Source organism: Podarcis melisellensis, assembly GCF_964234715.1.
Source record: "Podarcis melisellensis genome assembly, chromosome: 1".
NCBI classification, from domain to species: Eukaryota; Metazoa; Chordata; class Lepidosauria; order Squamata; family Lacertidae; genus Podarcis; species Podarcis melisellensis.
Genome location: NC_138528.1, coordinates 75,007,743 through 75,021,670, shown reverse-complemented (window position 1 = coordinate 75,021,670; position 13,928 = coordinate 75,007,743). Strand labels below are relative to the sequence as shown.

The 13,928-nt window shown below is 42.1% G+C and overlaps 1 protein-coding gene across 1 annotated transcript in view; it reads left to right on the top strand.

Annotated features, from left to right (window-relative positions):
• MUC2 (mucin 2, oligomeric mucus/gel-forming) overlaps positions 1-13,928 on the top strand; it is a 62,900-nt gene that overhangs the window by 23,729 nt on the left and 25,243 nt on the right. Inside the window, exons 28-33 of the mRNA XM_081886299.1 lie at positions 978-1,181; positions 1,416-1,451; positions 2,014-2,778; positions 5,292-6,002; positions 9,583-10,011; positions 12,033-12,485. Coding sequence (XP_081742425.1) covers positions 978-1,181; positions 1,416-1,451; positions 2,014-2,778; positions 5,292-6,002; positions 9,583-10,011; positions 12,033-12,485 — 2,598 coding nt within the window. The remainder of the gene's footprint in view (positions 1-977; positions 1,182-1,415; positions 1,452-2,013; positions 2,779-5,291; positions 6,003-9,582; positions 10,012-12,032; positions 12,486-13,928) is intronic.

Genomic DNA, 13,928 nt, shown 5'->3' with positions numbered 1-13,928 from the left:
TCTATACATGTTTACTTAAAAGTAAGGCCCTGTTGAGTTCAATGGAGGTTACCACCAAGTAAATGACTTCTTAGCCTTAGGGCAGAACTCTACTGCTACCACCCTGATGTTGATGGCTGGTGGGTTGGGATGACTCATTACTTCCTCTCCGCTGCTGATGGTGGGACTCTGCCATGGTGGAGGATCCAAGTTCTGCCATGGTGGATGGGGAACTACTGCCAGCAGTAGCCAGTGGAAAACCCTGAAATGAGGCATTACGGGGCGGGGTGGATCACTGCAGGCTTTGCATCTGCAGCATCCAAAGCCCCTCTGCCCTGACCAGCACAATCCACTGTACCTGGCTGGGACTTTGGATTGCCCTGCTGATGCAATTATCCTACAGCACATGGTGGGCTATTTTAATATCCCTGTGTTTTAGTTGTATTCTTACTAAGGCCACATTTCCCAGTGGCAAGAAGCCTATCCTATTGTGGGAAACAGCTGATGGTGGAAATTAAGCAGGTGTGTACATCCATGCGGCCTCTGCCTGGCTGAGAATGAGACCATACAGGAAGAACCCACATCAATAGACCATGTAATTCCAATATGCATATATCTGTCACAATGGTGAGAGATCTCACCACAGGGAACCAGTTAAGCTTTCCTTCGTGCTTGCTGCAAATATGAATGAGGCTTAAGTTCATGCATCTCACTTAACAGATTTATTCAACTTTCTAACACCTTGAGCCTAAGCACACTTACTTGGGAGTAGGTCCCATAAGTTTCAATGGACTTCCTTCTAAGCAGAAGCACATAAAAACATCTTTATAATATTCCAAATATAAGCAGCTTAGATAAACAGTGTTTACCTGCAGTTAACATTCCTATGGAATAACACAGTATTTCCACTCCGGGTTATTTCATTTACATTTTGATTGGCTGTTTTTTCATTATGATTCAAGCAGAACAACTTAAACACACTGCTTTCCTTCCTTTAGGTTGCTGCATATATGATGGTAAAGAATACGAAGAAGGAGAAATAATAATAAATGAGAGAAATGGATCTTTTTGTTTCGACATAAAATGCACAATCAATGGCACTTGGGTAGTCGAAGACATGAGACCCTGCAGTACAACTGCCCCTCCCACAACTACTCTTTCAAGTACTCCTTCTCCCACCACCACCACTACTACTACCACAAGTAAGCTTGCAGCATTGTTAATAGTAATGTACATTCGTTAACTATCTTACTAGAGAAAATTGCACTTAACATCAAGTTTGTTTTATACCTCCATGTGTAGCTAAATGGCTTTAATGAAGGCTGATGCTCTCAACATGATATGAAACCTTCTCTATGTCAAATCTATAATCCTATCCAAAACTTGTAAGATTGCAAAGTAAGATTCTCATCATATTTTTCTCTCTCCTGTTTCAGCTCCCACTACAACCTCCACTACACTCTCTTCAACAAGTAAGTGTTGTTAAAGAAGTTGGGGATAAGCCCATAGTCCAGTGGTAGACTATGTGCTTTGCATGACTCAAAAATCAGGTTCAGTCCCTGGATCCATTTAAGAACTAGGACAAAGATTTTTGTGTGAGGCCCAAAAGAGTCACTGCCAGCCAGGGCAGAAAATACTGGGTCAGATGAACAAATAGTATGACTCGATTAGGGCAAATTGATATGTCCCTATATAAGGTCACTGCTCTGATAGTGGTAGTAAAGTTGCCAATGCAAAAGAGAGGAACATGGTATAATAAAGTGATGCACACATAACTGTGATGGGCGTTCAAAAATAAGAAAAAAGAATTTGTGTACAAGACCTTGTGCACTGGAGTGGAGCAATCCCAGGATATAAAGATGCTTGCTTCTAGCTTGGGATGTTCTTTGTTGTGATCTGTAGGGGTGGGAGGGTAGATGGTTGCCCAGTGATCTGTTTTTCCACCATGAAATGATGGTTTTAGATCATGAGGTCATTCATGTGGACCCACTGCCAATGAAGCTCAGGAAAATGACTTTCAAATTTGTCTTGCAGCTCAGTGCTTAATGCTTGCCTGTGAATGGAGTAAATGGTATGATGTCAGTGTACCCGAAGAAGGACCAGAAGGTGGTGACTTTGAGACATATGATGCCATAAGAATTAAAGACGGAAGCGACTTTTGTCCATCAGCTCCGCAAAACATAGAGTGCAGGGCTAAAAATGCACCCAATGTGGATATTGCAGAATTGGGACAGAAAGTGGACTGTAACGTCACTTATGGACTCATTTGTAGAAACAAAGACCAAGATCAGAGTCTCTGGACCCTCTGCTATAATTATGAGATACGCGTCAACTGTTGTCAAATCATTCCTTGTGATTCTATTATCATCACTACTCCCACCACTACTCCCTCCACTACTACCACTACCACTACACCAACTACCACTACCCCTACGCCGTCTACCACCACAACAACTACCACTCCTACCACTACTTCCACGCCTCCCACCACTACTCCCTCCTCTACTACCACTACCCCAACTACCACTACCCCTACGCCATCTACCACCACAACAACCACCACTCCTACCACTACTTCCACGCCTCCCACCACTACTCCCTCCACTACTACCACTACCCCAACTACCACTACCCCTACGCCATCTACCACCACAACAACTACCTCTCCTACCACTACTTCCATGCCTCCCTCCACTACTACCACTACCCCTGCGCCAACTACCACTACCCCTACACCATCTACCACCACAACTACCACTCCTACCACTACTTCCACGCCGTCTACCTCAACGCCAACAGGTAATGCATTAAATGTTACTTTTTGACATTATTTTGAATGAGTGACCATTCATTCACAGAATAGTGAAATATACTGAATGCTAATGAATTCTAATAATACAACTCTTAAAAAGGACATACATACTTTAAAAAATAATAATTGATAGATATTTGTTTTACTTAAACCAGTGTATTCATAAGTTTGCTCCTATTGGCTGCTAACATCAGCCCGATTGCTCATTTTTAGGAATTAAGAATGACAGGAAATATTGCTTTGACTAAGGCCCATGCCTGGTTTTAATGTCTTCCTCCTTGCGTGATGCAGGAAATCCTGAAAAGGGCTTCAGGAACATGCCTGTTTTCTCAAGCCTTTTTTCACCCATTGCAATCACTGAAGTGACTGCTGGCCATAGCTGTGCCTTCTGCGATCACACTTGTCCTGGCATGTGGTATACCCTCAAAAGCCCAGGGATCATCATATGCAGAAGGAATGTGTTCTGAGAACCAACCCCTAAGACAGGATTCATACTGCAGATATCTAACATCAGGTCTCAGGAAATGATTGCAGAATATTTTACCATGACCTACAGTCAGAAGTGGGCATTCAACCTGCAAAAATACAGTTCACATAGAAATGGCTGAATAACGTTACAACACTCTTTTTCTTTTTTCGTGTCTTGCACTGACCTCGCCACTAATCACAACAGTCTTTATACATAAGTACAAAAACTAAAGATGTGCTATAACTTATGGCATATGTTTATTTTTAGAAGGAAGTTAGCCTCTCCTCCATCATAATATTTTCTAAGTGGATGGTAACTGACTGAGCTATAGGGAATTAATCTTCTGCTGTATATTGCATATTTATAAGAAGGCGATTCTGAGGAGAGCAAGTCTTTTCATTGCTATTTATAGCTCTCCAGGCTAGGAGAAAATAGCCATTTTTTACATTATATGCTCTCTTAACAATGAACCTTTACAGTGAAATTATTCAATGCATACCTTTTGTGTTCTTCAACCTGTTGATGAGTCTGTCTGTAAAGGGCTCTATAAACCCATAATATAGGCTTGCCCACTTTCCCCCTCTGCTTTGCTAATATGGCAAGTCATTGACTGCAAAAACTCATGCCAGGAGAAACCAACAAGCCTCTAACGTGCTGCAACATTGGCACCATTGCAGATGTTGCAGTACATGAGAACATTTTAAAGCAGCTACTTAGTTCTTCTCTTGTACGTGTTCTAGAAAGGCAAGCTTTGAAACCAGAAGCAATGATACAGTGGTGCCTTGGAACTTGAACGTAATCCGTTCCGGAAGACTGTTCAACTTCTGAAACGTTCGAGTTCTGAGGCGCAGCTTCCGATTAGCTGACAGCTAGGTTTTTGCACAGCGGAAGCTGCATCGGACGTTTGTGTTCCAAGGAATGTTAAAAAACCGGAGCACTTACTTCCAGGTTTTCGGCGTTCGGGAACTGAAACGTTTGAGAACGGAGCTGTTCAAGTTCCGAGGTACCACTGTACTATGGTTCACTTTGGAATGTTGTAGTAGTGATGAAGCACCTGGCCCCAATTTGCCAAGCAGTGTGATGTCACAGAGGCTGAATGGTGGTGATGTCATAAACAGAGGGTTGCTTAAAAATAAGAGCCAGGGTTGTGAAAGGAAGAGAGCACAGTAAGGCAATGTGAGCAAAAGGAGCCTGAGTAAGAGGAGGGGTGGAGAAGGAGACCTGGGGAAAGTAGGGGGAAGGCAGGAGAGTCAGCTTAGTCACACTTCCCTTTGTCCCATGACTTCCTCCGATTGTCCCGAGTTTTCCAAACATGGGTCTGAAAGGCTTTTTGTTGTTGTTGTCCCACTGCTTTTCCTGGGAAAACATGCTGTTTACTGCTGAATCAGAGCAAACATCAATCTGCAGAAAACCTGATTGACGGCTGTCCCGATTCAGCATAAACACCAGGTTTTCATGGGGAAAGAAGCAGGAGAAAAGAAAAGCATCTTGGACCGGTATCTGGAAATCTCTGGACATGCAGAAGTGTAGATGAGCCTTCAGAGGAAGCAGGGGCAGAGGCCAAGGAGGAGAATCATGGGTGCATAGGAATGCAGGGAAAGGGGATAAGGACACCAGAAGGACTTTGATTCTGGAGGTCTGTGACTGTCTTCTGGTCACAAATGAGGCCTTAAAGCATCCGGTCAAAAAATAACAATAGGTTTTTCCAAACAAGTTTCTGTAAATTTCCGAATAAAATGGCAGGATAAGATAGCAAAATAAAAAGGATTAATTTGGTTTGCTTCTGAGGAAATCAATTATATTACTGAGCAAGTGTTTTAATAGGCTGTGAGATTATTAATGCTGTTGTTAACAACTAACACACAGTTTATTTTAGCTTTGTACATTAAAAAAATGTTTCTAAAAAATTCAGCTTTGTATTTATTATGACAGTGTTTGCACAACTGGAGCAACAGTTTCCTGCTATATATCACTTTCAGAATAATCTGGGCAATCGCTGAGCTATTTCTATCTGTTGTTGTTTTACTGCAGCTTGTATCCCCACTGAAGAATGTGAGTGGTCTGAATGGATTGATGTCAGTTTCCCACACTATGGTCCACAGTATGGTGACTATGAAACCTATGACAACATCAGGGCAGCCGGCAAAGTGATCTGTGCAAAGCCAGAAAACATATCATGCAGAGCAGTGAAATTTCCTAATTACTCCTTCAAGGAATTGGGGCAAAAAGTGGAATGTGATGTTTCGACTGGACTTATTTGTCACAATAAAGATCAGACTCCCGGGCCTCTGTACCCTGTAGATATGTGTCTCAACTATGAGATCAGGGTATGCTGCAAGATTGATTGCGGATCTACACCATCAACCACAACTCCTACCACAACTACACCAACTACCACTTCTACCACTACTTCTACTCCATCTACCACCACCACAACTCCTACTACTACTTCCACACCATCAACCACGACACCACCAACTACTACTACTACCATTCCAACACCACCTTGGGATACCCTTACCACTACACCAACTACCACTTCCACCACTACCACTTCTACCACTACCTCAGCACTTACCTCTACCCCCACACCACCTACTACTACGCCAACTACCACTGCTACTACTACCTCCACTGCACCTACAACTACACCAACTACCACTCCAACCACTACATCTACAGCAACAACCACTACGCCAACCACCACTCCAACCACCACCACTACTACAGGATCCACTTCAGGTAATGAATTTTTATTTCATGATTCTGCTTTGCTTGAATGAACTAATCACTCATGGATCAGTTAAATACATTGAATGCTTAAATCGCACAGTAAGTTTCTTAAACCAGCTTTACATTACTAAACCTCATTAATATGCATACTTGAATAGCGGTAGAACTTTTGTTACGCATTTTTTAACTTATTTTGTTTTTATTCCTAATTTTCCCTGCATTGACTGCTAAAATCAACCTGATAACGTTTTTGTTTATTTTAGGAATTATTAATTATTTAAAATATTGCTTTGGCTAAAGGCCTTTTCCATATTTAATTCCTTGTTCGAGTGAGTGGGCCTCACCTTTCTGTGGCATACTTGCGTACATGTATGCAGTCCTTCAGGAATGGTGATGATTGCCTTGGCATTTAATTACAGCTGCTGCACTCACCAAAGCTGTTTCTGGTCCTGACTGTTTTTGCCTGGATCAGGCATTGTGTTTGTCATTGTGAACATTTACCCTCAGAAGATCAGAAATTCTCAGGGGTGCATGGAATTTTATCTGTTTGCTTATTTATTTATAATATTTATTTGCCACCATTCTCCATAAGATCACAGGGCAGATTACAACAATAGAATATAAAATTCTAAAAAAAAAAATAAGTTACAATGACAAAACCAATAAAATCATTCCAAGTGAGCCATAACTTTGTAAATTCAGCAAAGGAGGTGGGTCTTAGAAAACAAAATAGCTTAACTTTCAAATGCTGCAGTAAAAGAATGCTTGTTTAGCGTACATTGAAAGCTGTGCAGTAAAGATGTACCTCTGTAGGGAGGGAATTCCACAATTTTCTGTAAGTCAGCTTAAGATAATAATAATAATAATAATAATAATAATAATAATAATAATAATAATAATAATAATACCCTGCTGGATCAGGCCAATGGCCCATCTGTTCCAGCATTCTGTTCTCACAATGGCCAACCAGATGCCTATGGGAAACCCGAAACAGCCTTGGCCCAGTATACCTGAAGAAGCATCTCCACTCCCATCATTCAGCCCGGACACTAAGGTCCTCCTCTGAGGGTCTTCTGCTGGTTCCTTCACTGTGGGAAGCAAAGTTACAGGGAACTAGGCAGAGGCCATCTCTGTAGTGGTGCCCTCCCTATGGAAAACCCTCCCTGCAGATGTCAAGGAAATAAACAACTATCTGACTTTTAGAAAACATCTGAAGGCAGCCCTGTATCAGGAAGTTTTTAATGTTTGATGCTTTAGTATGTTTCGATATGTGCTGTGGCTGGGGAAACCCAGCCAGAAGGGTGGGGTATAAATAACATTGTTGTTATTGTTAAGATTCATATTGCATAAATTTTAACATCAAGTCTCAAGGAATGAAGGCAGAATATTTTATCTTAACCTTCTATCACATGTGGGAATTTGACTTATAAGAATACAATTTGGTTAGGAACTGGTGGATGATTTTGACATTTTTGTCTTTTCTCCCCTCCTCTTTTCTTCCACCGTAACCCTTGCCGATGACAACAGGCACCACACGTAAGTACAAAAGCAAGATGGTTTATAAGTTAAGGCATTTGTTTGTGTGTTTGTTTTTTTAAAAAATGAAGTCAGAAAATACAAGGTTACAAAAATATAATGATGGCTCATTTTACAAGGCTGAGGCTACAGGAAGTGTCAGCTGACTAAGCTAGAGGGAATTAATCTTCTACTGTATCTTGCATATTTATATTGATGAGATTCTGAAAAAACTGAGCATGTGCCACTTCTAGCTCTTTAAGCTAGCAAAAAGTAGTCCCTTTTTACAGTGTGAAGTATCTTGAGAATACACCTCTTCACTCAGTGAAAGTATCCAGTTCATCTGTTGATGAACAATTTTTTAAAATAGATTTTTCTTTTTCTCAACTCCCCAGAACAGGAAAGGGCACTTTGCACAATTTTCATTAAATGGCCTGTACCATGGGTGTTTGGTGGCCCAGTTCCACCTCCCACCACCATCCCCAGTGCTCAAGAGCAATACTAGCTCTAGAGCAACACAGAGGTTGCAAAGTGGTGGACAGACTGCCAGTTTAATAGCTGCATTTTCCTGTTACAGTAACAGCAGCAGCAGAAAAAAACCCTTAAGAAAAAGAAATGGTTCTGCTGTTGCTAATGGGGAGATCCACCCTCCAAGGAATTGCTGGAGAATTTCTCCTTTCATTGGAAGAATTTGGTGAAAAATCCATCAGTTTCTTTGCTCACAAACAGGATGGCGAATTTCAATATGCCCTTCTTGTATGAAGGGCTCCTAGTGACCTACACAAGTTCATGCCATAAGAAACCCAACTATCTCCTAAGCTTCTGCAATGTTGGTATGGGCATCTTTGACGATGTTACAATTCATGAGGACATGTTAAAGCAGCCTTATTTCATAGAATCATAGAGTTGGAAGAGACCACAAGGGCCATCGAGTCCAACCCCCTGCCAAGCAGGAAACACCATCAGAGCACTCCTGACATATGGTTGTCAAGCCTCTGCTTAAAGACCTCCAAAGAAGGAGACTCCACCACACTCCTTGGCAGCAAATTCCACTGTCAAACAGCTCTTACTGTCAGGAAGTTCTTCCTAATGAAATTTTCATGTTTCAAGCTCAGAAAGTCCATTTGTTTGAGAATTTTTGTCTTAGTTTCTCAACCAGCAGAATGGGAAAGCTTGCTTTACAAAATGGTTTAGCTGGCCAATTGAAGCTGTTTCCTGATGTGTGGCCGCTGTCACATGCTGACAGCTTCTAAGAGCCACAGGTGAGAGAAGAGTGCGGAGTGGGGACCAGAAGTGGGCAGACTATCCCAGAAAGAGCATGATGTGTTCCCCACCACAGGCACTACCCCTCCCCTAACACCCCATATACCCCGATGGGTCTCAAACCCTAGGTGAGTTAGAGACTTTCCCCTGCATGTAAAGAGAGGCTCCAGCAGATTGATCGGACGAGACCAATAGTGGGTCCAGTAGTCAAGAAGGCGGTCTCTGCATGTGCTGTAAAGGGAAATGAGGGGCAGATGGGACTCGCTAAGCTGGGAAGCTAGCCTATTTTGGAGAAGGAAAACTCTGGTCCTAAACCTCCACTGCCTTGTGGGATATCTTCGGGACAAGAAAAGGCTAAGGCGTAAACCCTACATAAATGTGGAGTGGAGTCCCTAAGACAGTTGGATGGTGCCTTGTATGCCTCCTTCCGGCAACTCTTCTAGTCAAGTTTGTATCAAAATATTGATCTACTTTCCTTTGGACCACATCAGCGAGGCCCAGAGGGGGATCTTGTCATCTGGGACCTCCATATACTGTCCAGGCTTGTTCCCAAGGAGGTCAGTTTGGTGCTGCTAACACAGTGATTTGACTTCACTCCCAGAGGCACACTTCATTGTGTGGACAAGTGTTTTAAGAAAACACTTTAATAAAATCAGTGCTGGTGCAACAACAAGCACTCAGTTTATTTCAGATTTGTATTTATTATGACAGTGTTTGCACAACGAGAGCAACTTGTTTCCTGCTATATATCACTTTCAGAATAATCTGGGCAATCACTGAGCTATTTCTATCTGTTGTTGTTTTACTGCAGCTTGTATCCCCACTGAAGAATGCGAGTGGTCTGACTGGATTGATGTCAGTTTCCCACACTATGGTCCACAGTATGGTGACTATGAAACCTATGACAACATCAGGGCAGCCGGCAAAGTGATCTGTGCAAAGCCAGAAAACATATCATGCAGAGCAGTGAAATTTCCTAATTACTCCTTCAAGGAATTGGGGCAAAAAGTGGAATGTGATGTTTCGACTGGACTTATTTGTCACAATAAAGATCAGACTCCCGGGCCTCTGTACCCTGTAGATATGTGTCTCAACTATGAGATCAGGGTATGCTGCAAGATTGATTGCGGATCTACACCATCAACCACAACTACACCAACTACTACTACCACCACAAGTACAACTACTACCACAACTCCAACTACCACAACTCCAACTACCACTATCTCTACAACTACAGGTAGTGAATGTATTATTGCTTCCTGATATTGCTTTGTAGGAATGAACAAATTACTCATAAAATTGAGAAAAATACTGAATGCATTATGAGAGCATGTTTGCATCAGCACATCTAATCATGTTTCTTTTTTCATTTTACTTGATTCTTGAAGGTACGAGTGTTGCCTCTTTCACATAATTACTCACTTTCTGTTCTTAGGATTGTGGCCTGACTTTCTGCTATCCCTCTATCCTATGTTTACAGAGAATGTGCAGGTGTAACTTTCATGTAGAGTGTACTGGGCAGAATATACATATAATAGGATTATGAAGTAGCCAGGGTTGTATGAAAGGTCAGAGCAGCTTCCATCAGAAAAGTAAATTCTCCTTAAAAAATAAATAATTGGAGTGGGAAGGGAAAAGACTCCAGTAATCTAGAAAAATATAATAGTTAGATGTGTGGAACATCATAAAGTATTTGTTGTTTCTCTAATTGCAGGTCTAGCATTGCAGGCATTGTGAAATTCCCTGCTTTGGGCATCACAGTGGGGAGGTGAAGGCAGGAAATGGTTTCTACATGGCATGGCACAGGGATGGAGAATCTGTGGTCTGCTGGACTACAATTACCATCACCCAGGGCTGATTGGATGTGTAGTCCAACATCTTCAAGAGCCACAGGTTCCCCATTTCTGGCATAGCAAGACTTTTTGAAGCGTTATGGTTAGGGAATTTGAGCTCTACTTCAGACAGCAAAATGTCTTGGTTTGTCTGAACTGTAGGAATCTTAGCACTTCTTTAATTGGAAACTTGGAATAAGCCATCATGTTGTTGCAAATATTTCACAAGCTTATTCATCTGAAATGAGCATGCATTAACTACTATCTTTTCTGCCTTCCTTTGCTGTGCATTCAACAACCACAACCACAGCAAGCACTACAAGTAGCTTCTCCATAGAAACAGAGATATGTTTTTGCTTTTTAAGGGGAAAGGGTCAGGACTGCCTTGGAGTGGGCCTCAGCTAACAGAATGGCTGGGGCAGGTTCCATGGGGGGGGATGTATTGGGACACCTGATCTCAGTAATCACAGGCAGGAGGAGGAGTCACACTAAGACCAGACCATGTCATTACTGAGGAGGCAGGCTTAGTCATTGTTTGAGGACTATCCCAGCCTCCAGGTCTGGTCCTGACCAGAAGGATACTGAAATCAGCAAGGGAAACCCAAATGACCTGAAAGTGTTGCTGTGCAATGCCAGGTGAATGATGAATAAAACCACTGCCATCCACGACCTGATTTTGGTGTAGGATTTGACTTGGCATGTGTGACAGAGACTTGGTTTGATGAAGCAGATGGGCCTGTCCTTGTCACTGCTTGTCCACCAGGTTTCTCTTACGCACAGCAACCCAGGTCGTGTGGGCAGGGAGGGAGGGTTGCAGTGATTTTTAGGAAGTCATTAGTTTGCACCAGGCGTCCTATTGAGAAGACCCAGTTTTCTGAGTCCATGTTCTGGAAGTCGGGCAATAGGGGCAGTACAGGATTCCTTTTGGTGTACCGGCCTCCCTGCTGCACCAAGGATTCCCTGCCTGAGTTGCTTCAGGTCATGACAGATGTGCTCCTGGAGACACCTAGTTTGGTTGTCCTGGGGGATGTTAACATCCATGCCGACACAAACTTACAAGGGGCTGCTCGGGACTTCGTGGAAAGCATGGCCTTCATGAAAGTCTAAAAAGATGAAAATTTGCTCAAAAGGCATTTGCCAAACTAATATCAACATCAACAATCCATTTTGGTCAACCTGTACATGGATCAAAATGCTGATGAATTTGTGTGAACAGCTCCGAAATCTGTAAGCGCTGTCAGTTTAAGACTCAAAAGGTTAAGCTTTTAATACCTGAAATAAGAGTTCTTTGGCTTGGAGAGATTAGAACTCATCTTCACGACCTTGTCCTTTCTTTAACTTCCGATGAGCAAATATGTACCTGTGTTATATAATACACACATTTACATGCTTTCTAAATGTGCTTTTATATATATATATATTGCAGAGTGTGTCATATGTGATTGGTCTTCTTGGATTGATACGGATTCCCCAAATGGTGACAAGGATGGTGGTGACAATGAAACTTATGAGAAAATCAGAGAACATGGTATAGACATCTGCTCTCAGCCATCCAACATTTCATGCAGAGCAAAAGATTTCCCTGGTACTTCACTTGAGGAATTGGGACAAAATTTGGTATGTGACGCTTCTGTAGGACTCATCTGTAAAAACACTGACCAAGTCCCAGGTGTGGGTGTGGCCCCAACTTGTCTCGATTACGAAATTAGTGTTTATTGCTGCAGAGACTGTTCTACTACCACAGCCTTGACTACAACCACCACTCCCTACACTGGAAGTACAAGTAAAACTACGACAGTCACAACAACAACAACAGAAACAGGAACAACAACAACAGTACCTTGCACAACTGATGAAACAGAACCATGGTCCACTTCAGGTCAGTACAAAACAAACTGTTTGGTACGAAACAATAATATGGTCCAAAGGTGAAGTCTGCAGTTGCCTTCCGGAAACCACATTTGCCGGCTTTGGTGTTGCATTTTTCTTTCCACTTTTTAAAAATGTGTTGGGATATTGCTAGGAAATGCTTTAAGATGCACATGTTCTCTGAAATGATAATGCTGACGCACTGTTCCAGGTAATCATTGGTGTGGATATGAATCTGAATTTAACCATAGCTTCCCCAAAAGTTCCATCTACAACTGTTGCTCAGATAATGCATAGCTTTTAGCTCCATTATTGTCTCTCATTATGGAACTTCAATTAATGTGTGTCTAAAAATGAAAATTCGGTTGAGAAGCAATTCCCATGTGCTGTCGCTGACATTGATGCAGGAGCAAACCTAGGTGCACATCTGCATCCACAAAAGGATGATATGCAGCGGGCTGGCTAAATATTTTCATTGGGGTGTCCAACTTGATTCAGGGCCCACTGGTTGTTGCAAATGTTCTTTGTGTACAAACTAGAGCTGGAGAGAAACTAGTGGGGCATCTTGTTGTACAAGGCAGCTTTATAATAATGAAAAATAAATACATAAACAAACAGACAAACAGTTAGATGGCTCTTTGAAGACTTGCTGCAGCCCTTTTTTTAGCATAGCAAGCATAAAAGCACACTGTCATTTAATAAAATCAGGAGCTTGCTGCTTGAAGCAAATAGCAACACCAGTAGTTACTCTCTAGACCAGTGCCAGCTGATGACGTTTTGCAGCCATTTTGCAAAATCCAGCTGCCCCGCAAAGCTTAAAAATAATAAAAATATAGTGTTGATACACCATACCGCTCAGTGTAGACAATGCTGAGCTAGATGGAACAATGGATGGTCTGGTTCAATGTAATCCAGAACCCCATGTTCCAATTCCTGCGGTGATCTATTCCTCCCTCCCTTATTGTGATGCCTGAAGGTCACTTCATCCTGCTGGATAGTAGGGCAAGTTTTGCTCTAGTCAGTGACTTTAAGTTATTTTTAAATGATCATTTGGGATGTATAACACAAAGCTGTTCAGCCAATTGCTTTGAGAGCAGCGTAACTTCAAATTTGTGACCCAACTAATTTTACAACACAATCCTATGCATTCTCCTGCTGTGTTCCATTAGGCTTACTCCCACTTAAAAATTTTGTAACCCACTCTGTGAGCCTTTTTGGTTAAATGAGAGGGTATAGTGCTGTAAATAAACAACAGAGAAAATGTCCATCGGATAGCTGCAGTCCTGTGCATAGTTAACCATGAAGTAAGTCCCGCTGAACACAGTAAGGCTTACTCCTGAGCCCAAATGCACATGGTGTTAGCATTCCACTCCTCCGTTGCTGGATGTGTGATTGCTGTATCACATGTCTGTGTTTACTTGGAAAAGTGTGAGAACGGAAGCTAGTCTTATCT